We start from the raw sequence: 26145 nt of genomic DNA, 5'->3' as shown, positions 1-26145 counted from the left end.
ATTGCAGTCTACAGGGGGAGACTCCCACATATAAGTTTCATTTCATCAAAGGAAAAACAAAGACAAGGAAGCAGATGAAGCAAAGGCGGCAAAACCTTGCCAATTATTAAATCGAGGTGAGGGGTCTATGGGGGTTCTTTGTAATATTCTCTCCATGTGTGTGTATGTTTGAGATCTTGTTATAGTAAATATTGAAGTGTGTAGGCAAGGCTCAGGATGAGAAGGCTCTGGAGCATCAATAAATTAAGTGGGGAGGGCTGAGAGAGGGTGGCCTAGTATCTTTGCAAGGACATTAGAGTATGTGATGTAACACTTGGAGCAGCTCTGCAGAGCTGACGCCTGCTTCTCTAAACAGGGAGGAGGATACCTTTCATCTTGATGGAGAACTCCCCCAGCTGCTTCTCCAGCTCCGCTTCAATGGTGCACATGTTCTAGAAAGAGCACAGGGGACCAGCGTTAGAACTAAGCTTCTCTCAAAGCACACCATGTTCTCACAGCAGTGCACAACCACTGCTCAAACCGGAGGCATTTACCTGTTTGCAATGAGTTACACCACCCTGCTCATGGAGCAATCTTGACAAAATGTTTTACCTAAGCCTAAATGAGCCTTCTAGTGTATGGGAAATTTAGAACACAGGAGACCAAGTTAATTTATATCATAAACAGTCAGATAAATCCGGAATGTGGGAGATTCTAAAAGAACTGGCCTGGATTATATAAAAAGGCAGTAGTACTATGGGACAGAAATTCTAGTTAAAAGAGATTAAAGAGACATAACAACCAAATGTAATGTGTTAACTCTGATTCCACCCTGATTTGAAAGTAAATAAAGTAAAAGAGTTATAAAAGACAATATTGGACCAAATAAGAGAAATCTGAAAATGCACAGGATGTTAGATCATTCTATGGAATGACTGGTAATTAATATTCTTAGTTGTGTTAATGGTGTGTGGTTATGCAAAGAATACATGTGTTACGTAGGTTCTCATTAAAGGATCCATGCTAAAATATTTATGGGGTGAAATGCCACATTACTTACCACTTACTATCGAGTGACTTAGTAAAAAGGGGAAAAAACGGAGCATATACAAGAGAAGGAAAGCAAATATGGCAAAACATTAGCAACTGGTAAGTCTAAATAAAGTAATATGATGGTCAACATACTAGTCTTTAGTTTTCTGTAGGTTTGAAAATTTTCTTTACAATAATTTGGAGTCAAAAGAGCTGAGAAGTTCAACTGTACTCCAAGCGAGTGAGGCAGGGTTCCTGCTGCCGTGCCAGGAGGCCCCCAGAATGATTCTTGGGTTTGACAAGCGTCCTCTCCTTGCTCTAATGTTGAGGGAACAGTGGAGGCAAAGGAGCGACACCATCTCTGCCTGTGGTTAGATATCTAACCACCCAGCCTACTTCCTCAGTGTCTGAGGACCTAAACAACAGAGCAGCTACAGTTAGAAATCAAGAGGAAAAGCGCTGTGGCTGGGGGCTGCCCCCACGGAGGCCCTCCTGCAGTGGCCAGTTTAAGCTTTGGATGGTAGCTTAACTGTAAAGAATCCACCTGCAATGCAGGAGACCCTGGTTTGATTCCTGGGTCAGGAAGATCTTCTGGAGAAGGGATAGACTACCCACTCCAGTATTCTTGGGCTTCCCTAGTGGCTCAGACGGTAAAGAATCTGCCTGCAGTGCAGGAGACCTGGGTTTGATCCCTGGGTTGGGAAGATCCCTGGGAGAACAAAATGGCAACTCACTCCAGTATTCTTGCCTGGAGAATCCCACGGACAGAGGAGTCTGGTGGGCTATAGTCCATGGGGTCGCAAAGACTCGGACACGACAGAGTGACTAAGCACAGCACACAGCTGTGACCTCTGCTGTTCTAAGCAGAAGGCCCTGTGCCAGCCTCCTGCGCGCACGCATGCGCACACAAACACCCACACAGACACTCTGGGGCAGCATCTGTAGGCTCCTCCCCCATCACAGTTTGGGGGCTCGGGCCTGTGGCCTGGGCAGATCAGTGAGCATGGACAAGGGCTGCTTCCATATGCTATCCTTTTTTAAAACTTTTTATTTTGCATTGGGGTACAGCCAATTAACAATGTTGTGAGACTTTCAGGTGGCCAGTGAAGGGATTCAGCCATACATACACATGTATTCATTCTCTCCTAAACTCCCCTCCCATCCTGGCTGAGGGGTTGTTTCCATTTGGATTTTGTTTGCAGAGGGCTTCAGGACTGACTTGCAAGCTAGGGGTTCTGACTCTTAAACGTCAGTACCTCAAATAGCTCAGGGAAGCTGGGGAAGACTTCCTGAGGTTGAACTCAGTGCAGCTGGAAAGTTTTGAAAACAAAGTCTCAGTTTTGTAAACCAGTATTCTTTCTCTGAGCACTGGGTGTCTCAGGGAAGGAATGCATTACTGTTTCTAGAAATATATCAACGATGTTATCCTACATGTCAGGACTGTGACCAGAGTCTTTAGGAAACTTGGTGGGGGCAGCGGACAGCTAGTTTAACAGTCAAGCACACCCACAGTCAGAACTGTCTTCCGTCTCCCCCGGGCAGCCCTGGATGAACACTGCTGCCACTGCAAAAGGCTCCCAGAGCCATCGATTCCTAAACCCTCTTTGTGATAAAATCCCTGGTTTTTGTGGTTATGTGAAGACACAAATCCACCTGATGTCAAGCGAGATAGGAAGCTACTGATGTCCTGGCCTTCCTTCTCCTCTTGCTGAAATTACACAACAACTTTGAATTTGTGAGCAAATATGATGTCGTGTCTTGGCACCTGACCAGAGGTAGTTCTTTCTTTCTTTTTTTTTTTTTTAAAGCTTTTTACTTTATATTGGGGTATAACCAATTAACAACAATGGTGATAGTTTCAGGTAGACAGCAAAGGGACTCAGCCATACACATACAAGTATCCATTCTCCCCCAAACTCCCTTCCCATCCAGGCTGTCCCATAACATTGAGCAGGGTTCCATGGGTGGGTGTTTCTGAAACATCCTACAAAAGTTTTAGGACAGGCACAGGCTGCTGCTCTGTCTTCGGCGTGTGTACTGAGAATGGCCGCTGTCACTGGCAACTGCTCTTTTGACATCAGAGATGTGTGGAAATGAGGTCTCCTGAACTAGGGCTGCTTCTAAGCCAGAGATTCTTAGCCTGTGCTCCATCAACTTGGATAAGGAAAAAACAAAAAGTCATCTTGCTGTTTCCACTAACTTCTAACTGAAATCTAGTATGTCTGTATATCATGAATGGAGAAAACAAGCCACAGCCGTATGACTGGGATCTAGTAAAAGTCTATGTTTATGTCACATCAATTGTTGCAGGCACCTTGGGAAATCATTTCAGTACTTGGAAATTTCAATAGTTATTGGAGCCATTGCTAAATCTTATAGTTTGATGTGTTCATAAAGCAGCAGTCTTGTACTGCACCACATATTTGGTTTTAAAAATATTTTGATCACTGTGCTGACAATACTGAATTAACTATATTTCAATATCATTTGTTTCCTTTGAATTCCTATGGGCTTTATTTCATGCATTCAAAAAGCATTCTCCCGAAAGGGGAACTTAGGTGAAGAAGCCCTGCTTTAGGCCATGAAAAAAGACAAAGTTGGTTCAGACAAGAGGTGGGGCTGGAGGGTTACACAGGAAATGATCCTGCGGCAAGTCATCTAAGATGTCCCTCCCTTCCCAGGGCTGAGACAGATGCTCAGATCTGGGAACTGTCCAGTAGACCCTCATCAGGCCGATGACTTCATTCATGACATTGGATCTCTGAACAAAGACGCATGGGACAGTGAGAAGGTTTTAATAATTCAGTTATTTCATCTCAGACAGTGCTATCAGGTGACCCCTGGAGAAGCGAAGACCTCTCTGTGTCATATGTTTGGGCCCCAGAGACAGTCAGAAAGCAAGAAAGCGTGCTTCTGTTCATGACTGTTTTTCTTGCCTCCTTTAAGACAGAATGGAAATTTCTTACAATAAAATAATCATAGGCAGGAGGTTAGTGAACCCAACATTCAGGGCAGCCATCTTAACCACAAGGTCTGTTCAGTTTGCCTGGATAAAGCTAGAATGGATTGTACACTAGAGAATCTGGAAGTGCGTTTCAATGACCAGAACCAGCACATTTGTGGTTCATTCACTGCTGACATTTTTAACATGCCTTTGTAGTCTACTTGTGCATAGAATGTGCACATAAAGAAGTAGAACACTTGTCTTGTGAACAGCTTCACAGCATTTAAAATCCTATGGATTTGCATGTCCGTGAACAAGCCTATTACAACGACACCAGGAGGGGCGTGCCTGACAGGTGAAGCTCACAGACCAAGAAAGTCACGTGCTCTGGAGTTTACAGAAGGTGCTGAATCAAAATACCATGAACAATACCACCCAAGAGACATTTTAAAAAACTGCACCGATGGCCTCAAGAAAATGCAAGACAGGCAAATAGCAAAACTTCTCTCCCTAAAGAGTAGAATGAGCTTGCAGGGTACCTGGTTCTTGGGATGTTTGTGTGTCCGACTCTTTGCGACCCTCTGGACTGCAGCCTGCCAGGCTCCTCTGTCCATGGGATTCTCCGGGCAAGAATACTGGAGCGGGTTGTCATGCCCTCCTCCATGCGATCTTCCCAACCCAGGGATGGAACATGTGTCTCTTACATCTCCTGCATTGGCAGGTGGGTTCTTTACCACTAGCACCACCTGGGAAGCCCTATGGTTCTTGACAATTCAATTCAGGTCAGGCCAGGTGGAGTTTAGCAGCCGAGCAGGCTGGCACATACCTCTGTGTACTCTTTGTAGCTCCGGTTGATCTCTGACAGGCTCTCGCGGGCAGCTTTGCTGGCAGGGGACGTTGCAAAAGCTTGCTTCATTTTACTGGCACCATCTTGGAGGCGTCTTTGGATACAATAACCTTCATAGAGTTCATCTACCTGCCAGAATCAAAACAAAACAAGAATACGGTCAATATTTATCACACTTGAAGGAAGTGACACTGGCCATTGCTAAGAGGTCAAGATATTTTATGTTTCTGAACTCAAAAGGAGACACTTGTAGAAGTGCCATCCTTTCTAGACAGACCCATCATTTTTGTTTCAGCCACTAAGATCCATTTTCTATTTCAAACCAGTTTTACTCTGGGCTTTCTTTTCAAATGGCATGGAATAAAAATGAACTTAACGTTGGTGGACTGCATGAGATAAGGTTTAGATAATGAGGACAGGAGTCTTTTACACAAGGAACAAACACTGGAAGAGTGTGTACAGTATCACACTGATGTGAAGACCTTGCATATACTGGGCTATTATCACTTTATTTTAAGAGAGAGTGTCACCAGGTGACATTCACACATCCAGATTTAGAATTCTTTTTAAAAAGAACTTGAGACTATTTATCGAAAATGATTTTTGTAAAGATGTGGCTCAACAAAAGACAGAAAACAATGGTAAGTTATTCTTAAAATTAGAGTGAAGCATGATTGTCAAAACTCATCAAACTGAACGTAAGAACTGTGACATTTTTGGCATGTAAATTACACCACAATTAAAAACATAAATGGGAGGAATGGAAATGAACATTTCTCTGTGACACCTCTATGCCTAGGCTTTTAAATAATCATATACTCTTTGCAAGTGGTTATTGATCATACTCATTAGATAAGCCTGACGGTCACTTAATACTTCTCAGGCAGTGATTCTCAATCAATCCAGGGTGATTGTGATATTCAAGGGACATGTGGCAACATCTGGAGACATTTTCCAATGTCATAGCTGAGAGGTGCTGCTAGCATCTAGTGGGTAGAGGCCAGGGATGCTGCTAAACATCACAGAGGACAGCCCCCTACGACAAAGAATTATCCCCAAATGTCAATAGTGCCTACGCTGAGAAAACCTAAAGTTATTCCTGATATGTATCTCTACAGTCTCTTGTAATATTTTCAGTTATCAATACACCAACCTCAGTTAACTATAGGAATTTTCAGACAGTTTAAAAAGCATGATATCACTAGATATTCTATTTTCTGGGAGATAGTTATCTACCTAGGACTACTTGAATTTTTCATTTCAGCACAAACTTTGCTCTCTCTAAAAGGAGGCTATAGCTATGGATTCAGAAGAAGGTGGAGATGAATATGATGGATTTCAGGGTTTAAGATTCCCCTTTTGTCCTGAAGGCAAACTTTTGGCTGATCACCAAAAAGCATTACTACTACTACCTGTTAATGGTATAATTTTCCATAGTTGCTCTCTCTATACAGATGTCAGTGATGCTTAGCTGAGTACACGAATGTTAAGAGACTGAAGATGATTCTCTTGGTTAAAGGATTCTTTGTTGCTATTTGACAATTCACTCCACTTTTCTGAGAGGGATAGTCAAAACTCTGGAAGGAACAACAGTCTTTCATCTTTGGGGCTGGTGGATTTGTCCCTGAATAAGAGGGAGGTATAGGACTCAAGGGATGGTGGCATATCTGCTGATAAGATCCTTTGGCTGGTAACTGGCATTGAGGGTGGTTTCTATACATTCAAACTAAGACTCACTTGGTAAGCTTGTTAAAATGTCGATGCCCAGGCCTCACTCTAAGATGCTGATTTAGTACGTTAGGGATTGGCAAGGAGTTTGAAAATTTAAATAAACGGTGCAGATTGTCTGATGTGGCTGGTCCCCTGGAGACTTAGAAACACAGGAGCTGATACCTCTTCTAATGCAGGCCTGGCTGCCTCACCTGTGTGCCTCCTGGGGGACTGGCCCTTCAGCCTCTTTACGAAAGTTGCTGAGACTGTAATTCTCTCAATAAGGAAACTGCTCACTGGACCACTGGTATAGCCCCAATGATTAGTATACTACTTTGCATTTAAAGAATAGTTTATTCTTGTTTTCATATATTTTTTACTTTATTTTTATTTATTTTTAATTTTTATTTTATATTGGAGTATCATTGATTAACAATGTTAGTTTCAGGTGTACAGCAAAGTGATTCAGTGATACATATTTATTTTCATTTAAATATTAGTCTATCCCAGCCAAATGGAGTTACCTTTCACATAAAGGATAACTAAGCAGGGGTTTAGTTATCTTTGGGGTTGGTGGATTTAGGTGGTTGCACTCACCTAAGCAGAAACTGGCCCAGCTGTAGGCAAGAATTTATCTTACCTATAAGTTAGCAGTGTGTGTGTGTGTGTGTGTGTGTGTGTGTTAGTTGCTCAGTCGTGTCTGACTCTTTGCGACCCCACAGATTGTAGCCTGCCAGGCTCCTCTGTCCATGGGATTCTCCAGGAAAGAATACTGGAGTGGATTGCCATAACCTCCTCCAGAGGATCTTCCCAACCCAGGGATCAAACCCTGGTCCCCTGCATTGCAGGCAGATTCTTTACCATTTGAGCTATAGGGAAGTCCTATAAGTTAGAAGTGGCTCTCATCAAATAAACGGAGTCAATAAAATATAACTGTTAGGATTTGTTAGGAATCCATGCATACGATGCCACAGATGGGGGTTACTAACCTTTAATAACCACTAAGATTGTTATATCTTACAATGATGGATATAAGATGGATAAATATGCTTTTTCCTAATACTAATTCTCTTTTCTTGCTATTTTTCCCAACTAAACAGAGTAATTTCAAAGCTCGCCTGCCACATAAATATCTTCTAACGGATGTCATTGTTTTACTTATTGAGTTGAACAGAAATAGGAGCAATTTCAGATTTACCAAGGTAATAAATATCTTTCAAAGTAGGAATGTACAAAGGCAGTATCATATACACATGTTTACAGACATATATATCATCATAGAATTCTAAACTGGAAAGGATTCTTAGGATCATCTAGATTGACTACGTGCAACTCCAGGCTCACTACACAAAGTGGGAAGTCAAGGTCCACCTAGATGATACAGCCCAGTGAGTATGTGGCAGAGATGGAAGTAAACCTGAGACTTCTGACTCCTAGTAGAGAGAACAGGTAAAACCTCCAGTCTCCACACTTGGAAGATGAGTGGGTACCTCTGATGGATACAGATGAGAACAGGAATTGCTGATAGTGTGATTCAGCTGCCCTCAAAAGGAAATTGTTTCTAGGTTATGCCAATATTGCTGATAGTATCCAGAATGACGGGGGATAGTCCTACTCCATGCTAGGGTGGTAGGACCATAAGTCAACTATTTGTTCAGGGCTGGTTATCAGGGACCCTGACAAACTGGAGGACACAGAGGAAGCAATGAGGATGAAAAGGAACTTGGAAAGCAAGCCATGTGAAGAGTGGAAGAAACTTAAGTAAACGTGAGAAAGATTGAGGGAGCTCTACTACAGCAGTGGTCAAGTATTTTAAAGGCCTTGATAAAGAAGATTAGGGGGGTTCCTTCTTTATCAGGGAAGGATACGGAACCTTGTTGTATGTGGGACCCAAGTGTAAAGTTAGGCAAGTGTGAAGATTTTTGTAGGGTCAGTCTGGTGCAATCTTATCTCTAACCAGACCACACTGAGGCTGTATTCTACACTGGTCACTGGGCATGCTGCATAGGAAACACTTACTAAATATCTGCTGAACTGAAGCAGAGTAAAAAATGTGCTAGGTCATCAGGCTCTCCATTCTTATTTTTTCCCTCCAACTTTACTGCCTATTGGAGGATTTAACTGCTAATCAGGCTAGGAATCAATTGGATAAGAAATTTTCCATGGACTAGATGCTACATTCAGGCCAAAGGTATACTGATTAGTGACTGAGAACTGAAAAACAGGCAAAGACAAGAGGGATGTCAATTACCTTACTGATGTGAAACTCCAGGCGTCTCATGTATCTTTCGATGGTTTTAATTTGCTGGAATTAAAAGAAGAAGTTTGAAAAAGTACAGACATTCACAGTTTCACTGATTAGACCTGTGTAGCTATTTATTAAAGATTTTTATTTTACAATTGTATTTATTTATTTGTGGCTGTGCTGGGTGTTTGCTGCTGTCTGGACTTCCCCCTAGTTGCAATAAGTGGGGGCTACTCTCTAGTTGTGGTGCATGGGCTTCTCATTGCAGTGGCTTCTCGTTGCAGAGCATGGGCTCTAGGATGCTCAGACTTCAGTAGCTGCAGTTCCCAGGCTTTAGAGCACATGCTCAATATCTGTGGTGCACAGGCTTAGTTCTCCACTGCATGTGGGATCTTTCTGGACCAGGGCTCCCAGGGATGGAACTAATGTCCCCCACATTGGCAGGTGGATTCTTTACCACTGAGCCACCAGGGAAGCCCTGTGTGGCTATCTTTATTATCTCATACTCAAAAATGCCAGAAATTGTTAACTATTTCCCCTTCCCTCCTATCTCTGTTACTACTTTAAAGGATTCTCTAGTATCAACTTAGACAGTATTTTTAAAAAATACTGAATACATATGCTGAAAGATGAACTTGAGCTAGCTTTTAGAATCCTTATGTTTAACATCAAGGGAGGTCAAACAAATGGAATTTCCCAGATTTCTGGCAGGACAGTATCATATTGGAGTATACTTAAATTCCTTCATAATGACATTTTATTAGTTCAGAGATGAACTCACCCCCATTTTAATGTTTCTGAAATTGGGGTGCATTTTACAACTGCTGCTGTCTGTGCCTGCCTCAAGATAATCATCATTGGTTATGTGTCACCTCTTCCATTTGAGTTATAAATATTAAATTTAATTACCCTTTAAAATATTTGCAAACAGATTATACTAGGATTCAGCATCAAAAGTCTCAAATATACAGAAAGGCATGGAAAGAGACAGCATTGTATATAACTTTTAAAAATATGTACATTTAAAATAGGTCTAAGAGAGTTTGTCACTAAATGTAAGATAGACATTTTAAGTGAAAAGAAAGAAATGTATCACAGTTTAACTGGAATCACTCTTTTTCTTAGTGGCACATAAGATAATGATGTACTTTCCAATCAAAGATGTCTTCCATTTGATGAAATATGATAGTTCCCGTTTAGAGAGGACACAGGTATGGACCTTTAAACCCTTGGAGAATTCTTAAACTTACCAGCACACTGAGAAGCCCTGAAACCAGGTGGCATTTTTACAAAAGTGACCTTAAACACATTATTGAGTCTGTAGATCACAGTACTTACATCATCCTCATTAGATAAAAGCATGAACTCTTTCTCTAGGACCTTAACTGGACCTAAGAGGAGATCGCTGACCTCTCAAAGATAAAGGCTTTTTTCCCCAGCAACACCCCTAACACAGAACAATAACTTACCTTGTCTAGGTCATACAGCACACCCTAAAATTAAAAAAAAAAAAAAAAAGAAGAGTATCCAGGTTAAAACGTATTTCCCTCAAAACCGTTACTGACATGAATTGAAGGATTTTGTCTGCATTTCTGAATTATCAGTGAAATAATGATCAGCCCCAAAATGTTCTGTTGGACTTTTTACATTTGCTTTAAAAGAGCAAAAATCTGGGTTATTTTAAATACCACTAAGAATATTTATAAGAGCTAGTATTTATTTATATTCTGTGTGTCCAGAACCCTGCCCAGTCCTCGCTGCCCCCTGGGAGCTGTAAAATGTTCACTTGCTTTGAACTCTCCTCTCTTACATAGTGAGGGGCACAGAAATTCATCTTCACTTAAAAATTTTTTATTAAATGTTAACATGAAAAATAGCAGTGATATATGTGTTTAAAAAGACTTGCCTTCCTGTTTAAACACATAAAAATTGATATTTAAGAAGAATCCTTGAGAGTGGTGACAGGCTTTCCACAAATTGTCTTTAAAGCATGTTTATTCCTGGGTCACAATATCACAGGAGCATCCGTACACTAAGCCCACAGCCCCCACGAGAAGGGTGTTTATGGAACACTTGGTCCCGCTGGAAGCTCCTCCATCCACACACCATTGTTCTCCAAAGAGGAACATTTGTTGCCGCTGAGGACTGTCAAGGACATTCAAAATCTCTGAAGGCCACTCCACAGTGAGTTCCACATAAATGGGAACACTTTATCCTTCAATATCATTAGAATATAAAACCTCAACTTTCTGTGAAGAATTTAACCTCTACCCAGCTTCTCTGTCCATGGATTTCTCCAGGCAAGAGTACTGGAGTGGGCTGCCATTTCCTCTTCCAAGGGATCTTCCCAACTCAGGGATAGAACCTGGGTCTCCTGCATTGCATGCAGATTCTTCACCAACTGAGCCACTAGGGAAGCCCATAAGCCTGCATATTTCAGGCTTTTCAGTACAACAACATACATTTTAGCACATCTTTTAAAAAAAATAACAGCTATTCATGTATATCTGTACCTTGTGTATGTAGACTTTTCCCGGGCTTTCTGATGCCTTGGAACATTAAGGCGTAATATCATTTAGGACTTAACAGAATCATTTAAAATCATTAGAAAATCACCTCTTCAAGCAGAGAAGCCCTCACGGATTCATCAGAATAGAGGAAACTTGTAAGAATCTCCGACAATGCCATGTGTAGTTGAAATGGCTCAAGGACTCCTCTGATTTCTCCTAACAATGGCCTCTTGAGCTTCCTTCCCCTTTCTGATATCACTCACCTATTACTTTTTTAAAAAATGGAGATAAAACAAAAGTTCTGGGCTCCAAAGTCCAACACCCAAAATATGGTGGTGGTGGTGTTCAGTGGCTAAGCTGTGTCTGACTCTTTGTGACCCCATGAACTGCAGCACGCCAGGCTTCCCTGAGTATCATTATTCCCCGGAGGAAAATCCCAACTTTTCATTTCCTTATACTACTTGGGAGTAGGGGTATAGGGAGTTTATTTTTAAGTATTTTTTCCTGATTACAAAGTTTGTCTGCATAAACATGCCTGGAAAATACTGGAACATATTAAGAATAAAGCATTAAAATACACATCCGGAAGCAGACGGTACTCTGCCCCTTGGATCTGCTTTTCTTGAAGCTTCTTCCTCATCCTATGCCCATCCAGTAAGATAAGTTACTTAGCAGCGTCTCCTCCCCCACCCCAAAACCCCACTGCGTTAACATCTTAATGATTAGTACCTACCAGGCGAGAGTTTCTTCTCATATCTTTTAACTGAGTTGTCAGCTTGTCCAGCTCTGTCTGGTGAACCTCCAGATACTCACTGTAAAGATAAGAGAGATGTGATCGTGAACTCCATGACCACTAAGTGGAATCAGTGCTGATGCTGACCTAAACAGGGGGATTAAGAACCTGAACCTCACTCTGTGGAGTGCAGAGCTGCTGAGGGAGAGACTGCATTTTTCCAAACTCTCCACATTTTAAAAGCTCCAGCAGTTGCCTCTGATATTATCCAGATGGTCTAAAAGGAGAATCCCATGAGGCTGGCAGTGCAGGAAAGCAAAACCAATGAAGAGGGAGGGGTGAGTGCTATGGAGTCAGCTTTGGGTTTGGGCTCACGGAATCCCATCTAAGTTCCACAAGACACTGACTGTAGGCATCTCACCACACACTAGGGAAGTTTTATTCTGGATAAACCATCGCTATAATATACTTGGGAAGGTTTTAGAACCCTTCTTCAGCAGTCTCTAGAACAGACATGCCTGTCTACCACTGTTGAAGTGAAAGCCAATGGAGAGTTAAATATAAATATATCACTTTTTCAGGTCTCTTTCAGGGTTTGGCTATGATGGAGACCCTACGGAGTTCATTATTTTGGGGCTCATTTAAGGTTTCTTCAATTATGGTGCAATCATGCTACAGAAATAGACATTCTAAAATTATCTCACAAGCTTCTCTGACCCTCCTGAGGATTTTAGAAAGGAAAAAGGTTTCAGTGTATCATTAGGTTTGATGTTCTTACTCAAGTCCATTTTTCAAAGCCCTGTAGACCTCTTCCACCCTTTTAGGCTGAGGCTCTTTGGGAGGGCTGCTGTTTTTGTGTCCTAAATTGTGCATTTTCTTCAGTTTGGCCTGAGGCTTCTTGAGAGCGGAGGAATTTTCAATGAAGGAGTTACATCTATGGAAAGAGAAAAGAAAAGCCGAAATAGTTTGAGTCTCTGGCAGCCAAAGTGATCTGATCAAAGAAATGCCTTTTAATCATCTTGTGTTTGCATTAGTGTCTTTTGGGGTAGGTAACATTCCCTTGCATATTAATAGATCTGAGCCATCCTACATTTTGTTTTGTGGTATTAGATTTAACTGCTAAAATCTGGAAGTTTGGCTGGGCAGTGGCTACCCAGAGTCAAAACCTGGCTGTAGGTAATGTACACTCTGGATGAAAGCAGGTCACATCGCTGAATCCTCATGGGAAGCCAAGGACACACGCTTCTAGGTAGAAATAATGAACAGGCTGCTGCTGCTGCTGCTAAGTCACTTCACTCGTGTCCGACTCTGTGCGACCCCATAGACGGTAGCCCACCAGGCTCCCCCGTCTCTGGGATTCTCCAGGCAAGAACACTGGAGTGGGTTGCCATTTCCTTCTCCAATGCATGAAAGTGAAAACTGAAAGTGAAGTCGGTCAGTTATGTCTGACTCTTAGCGACCCAATGGACTGCAACCTACCAGGCTCCTCCGTCCATGGGATTTTCCAGGCAAGAGTACTGGAGTGGGGTGCCATTGCCTTCTCCAAATGAACAGGCAGAAGGATATAATCCAGCTAAAAAAATAGGTTCACTATGTGACATCAGGTGTAAGCGTCTACTGAATTTGACTGGGGGTCTTGCCTGGTGGCTCACTGGTAAAGAGTCTTTCTGCCAATGCAGGAGACATGGGTTCGATCCCTGATCCAGGAAGATCCCGCATGCTGAGGAGCAACTAAGCCCATACTCCATGCCCTAGAGCTCATGCTCCACAACAAGAGAAGCCACTGCAGTGAAAAGCCTAAGCACTGCAACTAAAGAACAGCCCCTGCTCGCTGCAACTAGAGAAAGCACACCAACAAAGAGTCAGCACAGCCAAACGCCAATAAATAAATAAAATTATAAAAAGAAGGCAAATTGGACTGAGATGTGAAGGAATACTTCTTAAATAAAGGATCAGAGCATGACAAAGGGCTAATTCTGTAGGCAAGCACACCTTATTTTATTGCACTTCAAAAATACTGTGTTTTTTCACAAATTGAAGATATGCAGCAGTCCTGTGTTGTTAGATGATGGTTAGCATTTTTTACCGATAAAGCATTTAATTATGGTATGTCCATTGTTGTTTTAGACAGAATGCTATTATACAGTTAATAGACTACACTGTAGTATAAATGCAACCTTTATATGCACTGGAAAACCAAAAAATTTATGTGACCCGCTTTATTATGATATTTGATTTACTGCAGTGGTCTGGAATCAAACCTGCAGTATCTCTGAGGACAGATTTTTTTTTTAAGTTTTATTTATTATTTATTTATTTATTGACTGCACTGTGAGACTTGTGGGATCTTAGTTCCTTGATGAGGTATCGAACCCAGGTCTCGGCAGTGAAAGAACTGAGTCCTAACCATTGGACCACCAAGGAATCCCCTTAAGCTTTATTTTATGGAATAAATTTTGTTTCAGTATAACATGAAACTCAAAATCTCCATTAGTGGCAGGGAGGCAGCCTACCGTTGTAAGATGGACACCTGGTAACTTAACCCCAAACTACCGATCTGATTAGGAAGCTAAAAGGCCAGACTACTCACTGACCCAGCTGTCAAGTGGAAAGCCATGACCTCTGGGTGTGGCAGGTGTGCACCTTCCAGGTTAATTCTTAGTTACCTTCCTCTGCCATCACTGTGGAAAGTGAAAGTGAAGTCACTCAGTCGTGTCCGACTCCTTGCGACCCCTTGGACTGCAGCCTACCAGGCTCCTCCATCCATGGGATTTTCCAGGCAAGAGTACTGGAGTGGGTTGCCATTGCCTTCTCCGACCAAAGGGGACAGTGTATGTCAAAACACATAAACTCCCTAAGAATGCAAGACCTTTATCATGTCAGAAAACCTGAGGACCAACTTGATTCCATGTTACTTATTTCACTACCTGTCTTTTCTTTCTTGAGTTCCCCTAGGTTCTGTTTTAGATGAGAGGAGGTACTGGGGAAAGTGAAGACTAACTTTCCCAAGCCTGTGTCTGAATGACATCTGCTCCCCAGAGTCAGTCTGCAGAGGCAGTCTTTATCCACTGCATAACTTCACACCAAAAATAATCCCCCAAATACAAATACAATGCAAACCTCCCAAATACAATGGAAATGTGCTTCAAAAAGGGGTATGGGGTGATTTCAAACTTTATTACAAAGCTATAGTAATCAAAACAGTCTGGCACGGGTCAGACTGTGACCAGTGAATAGAGATCAATGAATACAATGAATACAACAGATATCAATGAATTGATGTGGAAACAGATCAATGAATAGAGAGCCAAGAAATAAACCTTCCCATATATGGTCAATTAATTTATGACAGAGGAGTCAAGAATATACAATGGGGGAAAGACAGTCTCTTTAATAAATGGTGCTGGAGAAACTGGACAGCTACATGCAAAAGAAATGTCTCTTGAGAAACCTGTATGCAGGTCAGGAAGCAACAGTTAGAACTGGACATGGAACAACAGACTGGTTCCAAATAGGAAAAGGAGTACGTCAAGGCTGTATATTGTCACCCTGCTTATTTAACTTAAATGCAGAGTACATCATGAGAAATGCTGGGCTGGAAGAAACACAAGCTGGAATCAAGATTGCCGGGAGAAATATCAATAACCTCAGATATGCAGATGACACCACCCTTATGGCAGAAAGTGAAGAAGAACTAAAGAGCCTCTTGATGAAAGTGAAAGGGGAGAGTGAAAAGTTGGCTTAAAGCTCAACATTCAGAAAACTAAGATCATGGCATCTGGTCCCATCACTTCATGGCAAATAGATGGGGAAACAGTGGAAACAGTGTCAGACTTTATTTTTTTGGTCTCCAAAACCACTGCTGATGGTGATTGTAGCCATGACATTAAAAGATGCTTACTCCTTGGAAGGAAGGTTATGGTCAACCTAGATAGCATATTTAAAAGCAGAGACATTACTTTGCCAACAAAAGTCCGTCTAGTCAAGGCTATGGTTTTTCCAGTGGTCATGTATGGATGTGAGAGTTGGACAGTGAAGAAAGCTGTGTGCCGAAGAATTGATGCTTTTGAACTGTGGTGTTGGAGAAGACTCTTGAGAGTCCCTTGGACTGCGAGGAGATCCAATCAATCCATCCTAAAGGAGATCAGTCCTGGGTGTTCATTGGAAGGACTGATGTTGAAGCTGAAACTCCAATACTTTGGCCACCTCATGTGAAGAGCTGACTCATTGGAAAAGACTCTAATGCTAGGAAGGATTGGGGGCAGGAGGAGAAGGGGACGACAGGATGAGATGGTTGGATGGCATCACCGACTCGATGGACATGGGTTTGGGTGGACTCCAGGAATTGGTGATGGACAGGGAGGCCTGGTGTGCTGCGATTCATGGGGTCGCAAAGAGTTGGACACGACTGAGAGACTGAGCTACTACCACAACTACTAAAAGCCCGAGGAAGATTTTTAGAAAATGCTCAGTATCAGATGTGTGGATAAAGGCAAATCTGTTGTTACTGGTTAGAGGATAAATGGGCTCAAACGTTTGGAGGCACTTTAGCAACAGGTATCAAAAGATCTGGAAAACATGGGGTGGGGGTGGAGTGGGGGTAGGGAGAGCTATGCACACGTATTGCTAGCTTGTCCTAAATCTTCAGCCATCTTCTTTGCAGGAGGAATTCTTAAATGACAGAAATTTGGGGAACATTACATCTTTTTCATGAAAGAGATTAAAATAGCACAGGTGTGTGTTTTAACCAGGCCACACGGACGCGGACCTTGTTCAGAGCGTCAGGGTTCGTATCCCTCTCAAGCTGTGTCCCAGGAGAAAACCACACATGACTTGCCTGGATCGCCGCTCCTGAAGGCCGCTGAACCCTGCAAAGGACTGGCTCCTGATGATCCCATTGGGCCCTCCAGGTGAGAAGGACTGGGATCCTACCAACATGATTTCTGGGAGTCTGGCTGGTAGTCCTGTAAGACAATGGAAAGATTAAGGCAAATAACAGGCAGGTTCAAACAGAAAACTCGCTAAGCCTGTCAGCGATAATAGGAGGTGACATGAGGTAAGGTAAGTCATGAGGCTGTTAGATGCTTGTAAGACTTCTTTCCTATGACGTGTTCTTTCTAACCCAAAGGGTTCAGTTCTTAGGTAAAGAAACACACGAAGACATACATAAATATAAATTAGACACCATTATCAGTTACTTTAGGGTTCCTTCAGGGATTTTTTTTTTTTTTAAACAAAGTTCAACTGTACCTTCCAAATACATGAAAACTCTGGAATGTTTCCCTCCATTTAGAACAGCAATAACAACAGCAGAAGCACACAAATAGGCCAAGTCAAGTTTCAGGCAGGCTGTGTGTCACATTCAAAACACAGCTCAGTCTTAGGGTGGAATTCTACACTTGGAAGTCACAAGACGAAAAACACTAGGTTTCCCGAGAGATGAACTTACTTAAACTTGTTCTCCCTTTTTCTACACTGAAGTATATTTTGAAAGATCAGATCATGCTATTGTGGCAGTGAGAAAAAAAGACGCGCACAGGGAGTGCTCACAAGAGTAGTGATAATCTAGGTTATGATAAGAACCCATGAGAAGAGGCAAGGAAGGTAAAGGGGAAAAATATAGCAGAAAGCACAGGCCCCATTTCAGTCACCAGCTCGCCTTTTGTAAAGACTTGGCACTGCTAACCAAGATGCGTCGTCAAAACAACTTCAGGTGCTTCCCTGGTGGTCCACTGGCTAAGACTCAGAGCTCCCAATGCGGGGGGCCCAAGTTCGATTCCTGGTTCGGGAACTAGATCTCACGTGATGCAACTAAGAGTCTCAATGCCGAAGCTAAAGATCCCGCACGTCACAATGAAGATCAAAGATCCCATGTGCCCCAATTGAGACCCAGTGCAGCCAAATAAATAACAGAGAAATAAATATTTAATAAAAAAACAAAACTTAAGCTGGACAGAAGCCCATGACTAGTTTCCCCAAAGGACTGCCCTAGAACAGTTAAGTAATTCTATTCCTTTTATATCAGGAAGAGTCAAAGCACATACCATTGTTTTAGCAGGTAACCTCAGTCCAGAGAGGGGGACGGGCCAGCAGGAGGAAGGAGACACAGCCACTGTCCAGGCTAAAGACTTCCAAAGTGGGCAGACACCAACAGCATCAATAGTTGCCCTTAAAAAACCCAGCAAACAAGCAAGCAAAGCTGAAAAACAGCAGCAGAACGCTCCTGTGGTCCACTAAACGTGATGGAAAAGCCAATTTCACTGAGACTGGCTCAGAGCTCTTGGAAGCAGCTCAGTCATAGGCGGAGGTCTGAGTGAGTTGCTTCCCCAGAGAGAAAAGAACAAACAGCCCTTTCCCCATGAGACTGCAGGTTCCTAACCCCCCTCCTCCCCACCCACCGAGGAGAAAGCAACTCTGGGCTGCATGCATTCTTGCATGCACACTGGCCACTGGCGAGAGGCTTTGCAGTGAGCAACAGGTTGCTCTTTGATCTGGGTGGGACAGGCATCCCACCCATTCCAGCTAGGGATGGGGGCAGGGAGGCTGAAATTTGGGAGCATTCTCCGGAATTTTAAAAGCAATGATGTAGAAGTACGCACGTTCAATAATATTAATATCTGATGCATGAATGGCAGGACAAAATGTAGTGCAAATAGACTCTTTCTGATTGCTTCTCCCCACCCCCAACATTCAAAAATAACCATGATTTACATAAATCCTTAATAAGGTCCTCCTAAGTGTTCTTTGTTGCTTACTAAAAAGTCTGTCCAATTTTCATTAAAAACACCTTCTTAGGGTCATAAAGCAGGCCTGTGCTATCTTTGCATCGCATGTAAATATAGCAAATATCAAGAAAATGTAATAAATATCAAGAAAAAGTTCCAGAAAACTTAATAAATATCAGGAAAACATGTTCTTTTTGTACTCAGTAATTTTGTTATATAAAACATACCTTAAAGTCACAATTTGGCAAATTTTGTCAGTTTCATATCTCATTTTGTCAATTACTGTTCAATAGGTCTGTTGCATCCTGGCAAGCTTTGGTCACGGGGAAAAGACTTAAAGTGTGTGAAATATTTTAACTGTGTTATTGTCTTTACTTCCTAGAGATTACGTTTTTTTAAAAAAAGATTTTTTTCTCTTACCCACTGGATCAGTAGTTGCACGGAGTCCTAGGCATTCTGATATAACTAATATGGACCTGAGTATTGGGATTTTGAAAAGGATGGCAGGTGGTTCTGATGCTCAGCCAAGAAAAGAAAAAAAGGATGATGCTGAATTGGTTGAAATTTTCAAACTCAACCAAAATAATTTGCTACAATTTCTCAAATATCCAACTTTTTAAAAAGAGTCTTAAATAAGCCTCTCTTTGGAAAGTTTAAATGTTAAATGAATTAAACATTAGAGCTGGATAGTGAAATAGTTTTCCCCCTTCCCTTTCTTCAGTACCAGGTAAGAAAGCTTCTTCTTTTCAAGAAAAGGATAGCTGTATCGCTTTGCCAGGGAAAGGGAGACACACCAGGCTTCTGCCTCAAAAAACTATGTGTCTCCAGGCACACTTTTTGAGAACAAAAATGTCTGTCTTGGATTCTGAGTTTGTAAATTGCTTCAGGATGTCCTCAGACGCTTTTCATTACAGTTACTTGTTGAATGGATGCCCGCTGGGAACAGGAAGGGGGGTAAGCGGTTTTGTGAATGTTCTGTTTTGCCTATCTGGTCTGCGAAGTGATCATTATCTATCAGAAAAGAATTTGGCTGATAGCTGGTTTAGGCTGAGATCCCTATCCTGCCATCAGCTCCCCTAAAGGCTGACTCACTGCCTAAGGAGAGTCATAAAGTAAGTTTGAGGGCTTCTGCACAAAGTTAGGCTCTTGAGAAAAAGGAGTAGGTTGAGAAAAGGAAGAGCTGGAGGGATGAGGGGTAAGGGTGCACGAAGCACCCCCCTGCCCATACCCCTAACTCTGAAGTGGGGGTGACTACTTGGCTACTAGTCTTCCAGCAGCCTCAGCTATTCCTCAGTGGCTAGATACTCTGTAACTCTGCTATCATCTTTTTGATGACACCACTCCCACCTCCTGGAGCCTTAAGTCCTCAAGCTGCTCACTGGCTTCCTAGACTCTCACAGACCTGCTTTCTTCCAGCAAAACTATCCCTAAAGCTACGTACTCATTTTCAGGCTTTAGGATTCGAAACTGGTTTCTTGTCATTTGCATTTTACTAGCAGATGCTTCTTTGAACCAATGCCTTCCCCTAAAGAAAGGACTGATATATTAATATCAATAGAATTGCATTATCATTGCTAATAGTGGTGTAAAGTGACACCCAAAGCTTGGAAGACAACTGGTTATCTTCTATTTAATATGTAAAACATATTTATCCTTCATTATGCCACATCTACTCTTTGCTATCTCCTGCGTAGAAACACTCAACTTCACAAAAAGTTATATACTGGGAAGTTAATGACAGTCAACTATGTAGTAGGAGAAAAGTGGAAATGATGTAAATATTAATCATTACAGGAATGATTAGTGCATTATGGCATAACCTGAGCAGTTATAACAATATGCCCACACAGAAAGACCCCCCTCCCCCAGGACAAATTGCAGAACAAATTTGAGTATGACACCAGGAATGTTGAAAACAAAATATAAAATTATGTACATGAATCGAAAAGTTCTGAAAGTATACATAGACAGTCCATGGAGAGGTGAGATTGAGTGGTAGTCAGAAATATTTTAATTTTTCTATATTGTTTGAATTTTTATAAAGGAAATGGATTTATGTATGATGGATATGATGCAGAATACTTTTTTGAAACTGCAGACATTTAGAGTTGTCTATAGTTGGGACTAGACAGGAGAGAGATCTCACATACAAGAACATATAAGACAACTTTGATGGGTAACAGCTCTACTTATACAGTTGTTTATATCTGTAAGTCCTGCAAAGGAGAAATATGATTTCTGAGAAATAATGTATCAGGTTTCATAAATTCTGATTACACCCGAATAATTCAGATTCCTCAATGAAGTTCCCATGATGAGCTTTGAGTTACGGACCAACCTCTTTATTTTCTTCATCTGAAGGACTTCTAGAGATGGGATTGGACTCCTGGTAGGAGGCACTATACCCAGTGCATATTGCTAAGACTCACCAAATACCATGTCTAATAAGCAAGAAAGTCCACATAAAATAACAGACTCTTCTTGGGCTGCTGCTACTTGAAACTTTCTGGCTTTCTAGCTCTAGAAACTAGACATGTTTCTAGTTCCCAAGTTACTGACTTCTCACCTGGTCTTTCTGAAAATGACAGCAGAACTAACATTCATTTATGTGCATTAAATCCTAGAAAGGTCTCCAACCTTAGGCAAACAGTGAAGCTGCTATGGTTTGTTCCTTACTTTGCTTTGTCCCAGGAGGCCCAGGTTGTTACACCACCCCTGCCCCACAATTTCCATAATCCCTGGGAAGCATCGACTCCTTCTGGAGGAATCCTAAGCACCTTGACTAAGAGTTGAATGAACCCTACCATTCTGAGCTGAGCCTCCTAGCACGGAAGCCAGAAAGCCACAATTGTTCCTCTTCCCAACTTTTCATACAGTGAAAACCGCTGCCTTCTCCCTGGCTATGCAGTGCGAAGATCAAGTGAACACATAACAGTCTTTTGATATAAAATGAGTACAGGATTTTACGTGTTCTGATATGACACAGCGATACAAGTACACTGGGCCTTATGGGTGTGATGAGCCACCAGTTGATCTGAAGTTCCTAGTTTGTTTAAATTAGAAGGTAGCTTATCAAATCACCAGGCAATCTGGGAAGAGCACTGAGTCTGGAGATGGCAGGGTCTGGGGAGGGGGGGTGTGAGGCAGATAAAAAAGATCAAGGGATCAAGAGGTTCCCCCTTCACCTCTTGGCTTCCTAGACTCTGGGAACAGGAAGCGAGGTAAGCAGTTTTCCCCCTTAACCCCACTGGATTTCTTGCCTTGTTTGGACCAGAAATAAAAGGTCCAATACGAGCACAGTTCAGAGGGTTCAGAAGTAGCCAGTGCCCTGGAGAACTCAGAGATAACCTGATTCTTAAGAATAAATGAATGAATGACAGAGGTCAACCTTGGAGAGTTGCTTGGAGCACGGGCAATGAAGGGCATCCATCACAGAGCAGGGCTCTGCAGCAGATCCTAACGCGCAGCTCCTGACAGTGCTTCCAGTAGAAACAGCAAAAATGGAAGAAAAATGCTTTGAAAGTTCAGTCCAGATGACAGTTCCATTTCCCCTTACATTTTTATAAACTGGTATTCTGGTTTATACTTTCTTGTGAATTTGATTAGCCTGAGTTAGCAAGCTTCTCTCCCCAGGTGTGAACAATTCCTTTTGGGGACCCTCAAGGTTAGGTAAGACAGGGTGAGCTCCTTTCATCACCTCTCAGGCATGAATCTCCAAATGAATGAGTTCACAGTAGACATGTTAGAGGCATTGATTAACCATAAGTGGACAAAGCAACTAGTCAGCTAGAAGGAATGTTACTATTGATCAAGTTAAGTGTACTGAGACTCATGAAAGGAAATAGGAATCATGAGGTTATTTTTAGTTTTTCCAAGCATAAAAGCACTCTGCTGCATTAGGAAAATACAGAGAAGTAAAAAGAAGTTAGGGCAGGGATGGGGAGTAAAGAACCATATAGTTTCTACCCACCCAAAGACAACCACCAGCAGAATATTGGTGCATGTAATTTTCTTCAACTCAATAATTTTGTGCATAGTGCATACTAAATTATGTATGCTGCTTTTTCTACCATATTCTTTTTTTTAGAACTATGTTTTATGGTTTATACTTGGCTTTTCTCTTCAACTACCTTTAAGAAGGTACTTAGGAGCTTCCCTGTGGCTCAGACAGTAAAGAATCTGCCTACAGTGCAGGATACCCGGGTTCAACCCCTGGGTTGGGAAGATCCCCTGGAGAAGGAAATGACAACCTAGTTGAGTATTCTTCACTGGAGAATCCCATGGACAGAGGAGCCTGGTGGGCCACAATCCATGGGGGTGCAAAGAACTGGATGTGGCTGAGTGGCTAACACGCATTGGGTCTACCCACAACCCAGGTGCTCCTCTGGATGATAAAAGGGATCCATTCAGTCTGCATTATGTGCTGCTGTTTAGCTGCTACGTTGTGTCCAACTCTTTGTGACTACATGGACTGCAGAATATCTGGCCAAGCTCCTCTGTCCATGGGAATTCCCAGGCAAGAATACTGGAGTGGGTTGTCATTTCCTTCTCCAAGATATCTTCTCCACTGAGGGGTTGAACCTGCGTCTCCTGCATTGGCAAGCAGATTCTTTACCACTGAGCCACCAAGGAAGACCCAGTCTATATTACAGATGCCTTTTATTTTTGATTTTAAAATATGGTCAAAGGCAAAGTGTATCCTTGCAAGAATGATTTCCCTATGGGAAACGAAGGAGCAGATTAGCATTCATACATGCTGGAGTTGCAAGACATCAAGCATTATGAAATTTAAAAAACAGCCACACAACAGCTGGACATCCCTCTCTTCACCCTGGAAAAGTAAGGTTTTAATGGTCTGTTTCCCTTTTTTTTCATTTAGCTGAATTCTCCAATATACAACACAAACAGTTAATTCTGGAAGATCCCCACTATTGAAAGAAAATATAAGAGACATCTGTGATTTCAGAACAAAGTAAGAATTTCTTAGTTCTCACTGAAGCATTTCTCATGGGGGGAGAATGTCAACTTAGAAATCAATAGTTGCATAGCTACAAAGCTACACCATCTCTTTAGACTGAGACTAATCTGTGATAAGGCAACAGCCAGCAGGTCAGCTGGCAGGTTGCTGGGGTGACAGGCAGGCAAAAGTAGACAATTCTACAATTAACTTGAGTGTTGGCTTGGTGCCAGGGATGGGAACAGGCAAAGGATCATGAGACAACTTTGGGCGGGTGTGTGTGTGTGGAAGTGTTCAGAAAACTGCTGGGATGATTGCTGGACAACTGTATACATTTCCTGAAACTCAACCTATATACTTAAGACAAATTAAATTTATGATACATGAATTTTACATCAATAAAGCTGTTGGAAAATCCCTATCAGTTTCCAGAAAAACTCATCATTCCTTCTGCAAGAGGAAATGCCAAGGAATCAGGACCTGAAAAGGAAAAGCTCAATTAATAAGCACCACCTGAGAGTTGAATATTTTCATGTTTTGATACTTCTCCCTGTAGGCACCACATAAGATGCAGCACACTGGCCCCACTGTGCTTTCTGACTCATCTCTTCATGCCCGGGTTGTGTTCCTCCACTCCCCACTCCTAACAATGCCATCCTGTTTATGCTCCCCCACATACTGGTCAAGAGCAAAAGTATAATTCAGCTGTCTGAAAGAGGCATGTGGGCCAGATGTGAATAGCCTGCTATGCTAAATGATTATTTAAGATGAATCCTAAAAATAGGTGTCTGTGTATTATATGGTTGCAAGGTACCTATTACAGAACAGTTGACTAATCTTAAAAAAAAGTGGATATATTTAAGTCATTGGCTTTATTTTTGTAGTGTTCTGTCTTAAAGTAAATCAAGGCAAGGCTAATATTTGCTTCTTAGTTGTCAGCTTCTGTTTACTAACCAAATGATAAATACATGCACAAGATATTACACTGATTAACTGAGACAAGTGATGTGAAAAACTTACAGAACAACTTTGATGTCAACTTCGATCCCTTGGTTAAGGTGTTGGATGCCTGGAAAGTTTCTATTTTTGCCTTTGTAACTGGTAAGTGGTTGGTAAGGAGGTACTTTGAAGCTATGCAAATATCTTGTTTCTTTAACCTAGAAGTTTTAGCAATCATAGATGATTTTTGCCCAAATCAATTATCATTATGATGGTGGCAAAATGGTATGCTTTGAACTCAGTCATTGTTTTGTACTGTAAGAGCTTTCTTGAATCCTGTTATTTGTTTTTATTCACTGTCAGGTCTGTTGGGATGGACTCATGGATTCTTATTTTATTCCGTGGGTTTGATCCATTACTACTGTTTGATGCAAAAGTCAACTGTTTTCTGAAGCATTTTCTGAGCAAATCAACCAGCTCAACCAGAGGAATCTTGCCGTGTGAACCACAAAATTTTCAGTATTTTTGTTTGCACTTCTATTTTATCTATTTATTTATTGTTTTCAAAGTTTGGTGTTTATTTGACTGATTTTTTAAATTACTTTTTATTGGAGTGTAGTTGAATTGATTTATAGTTGATTTACAATGTTGTGTTTCAGGTATGTAGCAAAGTGAATCAGTTATACATATATATGTACATGTATATGTAATATATCCACTCTTTTTTAGATTCTATTCCCATGTAGGTCATTTCAAAATATTGAGTTCAGTTTTCTGTGCTATACAGTAGGTTCTTATTAGGTATCTATTTTATATATCAGTTCAGTTCAGTTGCTCAGTCGTGTCCGACTCTTTGTGATCCCGTGGAGAGCAGCACGCCAGGCCTCCCTGTCCATCACCAACTCTCGGAGTTTACCCAAACTCATGTCCATTGAGTCGGTGATGCCATCCAACCATCTCATCTTCTGTCATCCCCTTCTCCTCCTGTATTCAATCTTTCCCAGCATCAGGTTCTTTTCAAATGAGTCAGCTCTTCACATCAAGTGGCCAGAGTATTGGAGTTTCAGCTTCAACATCAGTCCTTCCAATGAACACTCAGGACTGATCTCCTTTAGGGTGGACTGGTTGGATCTCCTTGCAGTCCAAGGGACTCTCAAGAGTCTTCTCCAACACCATAGTTCAAAAGCATCAATTCTTTGGCGCTCAGACTTCTTTACAGTCCAAATTTCACATCCGTACATGACTACTGGAAAAACCACAGCCTTGACTAGAAGGGCCTTTGTTGGCAAAGTAATGTCTCTGCTTTTTAATATGCTGTCTAGGTTGGTCATAACTTTTATGTCTAGGTTCTAGGTTGGTCATAATTTTATATATAGTAGTGTGTATATGTCAGTTCTAATCTCCCAATTTATTCCCCCCCCTTTCCCCCTTAGTAATCATAAGTTTGTTTTGTACATCTGTGACTCTATTTCTCACAAAACTTCCAATTATTGATGGGAATTAACATACTCAGGGACTCAGTGT

At 41.7% G+C, this 26145-nt stretch overlaps 1 protein-coding gene across 20 annotated transcripts in view; it reads right to left on the bottom strand.

Moving 5' to 3' along the window:
• Nucleotides 1-26145, bottom strand: part of RIPOR2 (RHO family interacting cell polarization regulator 2) — a 200703-nt gene that overhangs the window by 32830 nt on the left and 141728 nt on the right. For 12 of the 20 annotated variants that reach the window (XR_014062770.1, XR_014062769.1, XR_014062771.1 and 9 more), the window contains exons 2-8: nucleotides 16838-16964; nucleotides 12779-12934; nucleotides 12001-12079; nucleotides 10227-10250; nucleotides 8764-8817; nucleotides 4782-4931; nucleotides 368-431 (exon numbers count right to left, since the gene is read on the bottom strand). Coding sequence is in view for 17 of the 20 variants with exons in the window: in XM_081522161.1 (XP_081378287.1) it covers nucleotides 368-431; nucleotides 4782-4931; nucleotides 8764-8817; nucleotides 10227-10250; nucleotides 12001-12079; nucleotides 12779-12934; nucleotides 16838-16964 (654 nt within the window). In the remaining 3 variants the exon portion in view is untranslated. Of the gene's footprint in view, nucleotides 1-367; nucleotides 432-4781; nucleotides 4932-8763; nucleotides 8818-10226; nucleotides 10251-11970; nucleotides 12080-12778; nucleotides 12935-16833; nucleotides 16965-26145 lie in introns of those variants that run through there. The other 8 variants (XM_081522154.1, XM_081522152.1, XM_081522151.1 and 5 more) reach the window with 4 other exon arrangements.

The sequence above is a fragment of the Giraffa tippelskirchi genome, chromosome 8, assembly GCF_054371585.1.
Source record: "Giraffa tippelskirchi isolate mGirTip1 chromosome 8, T2T-mGirTip1v1.2.pri, whole genome shotgun sequence".
In the NCBI taxonomy this organism is placed as follows: domain Eukaryota; kingdom Metazoa; phylum Chordata; class Mammalia; order Artiodactyla; family Giraffidae; genus Giraffa; species Giraffa tippelskirchi.
The sequence above is the reverse complement of the archived record's forward strand: the minus strand, read 5'-3'. Positions and strand labels throughout refer to the sequence as shown.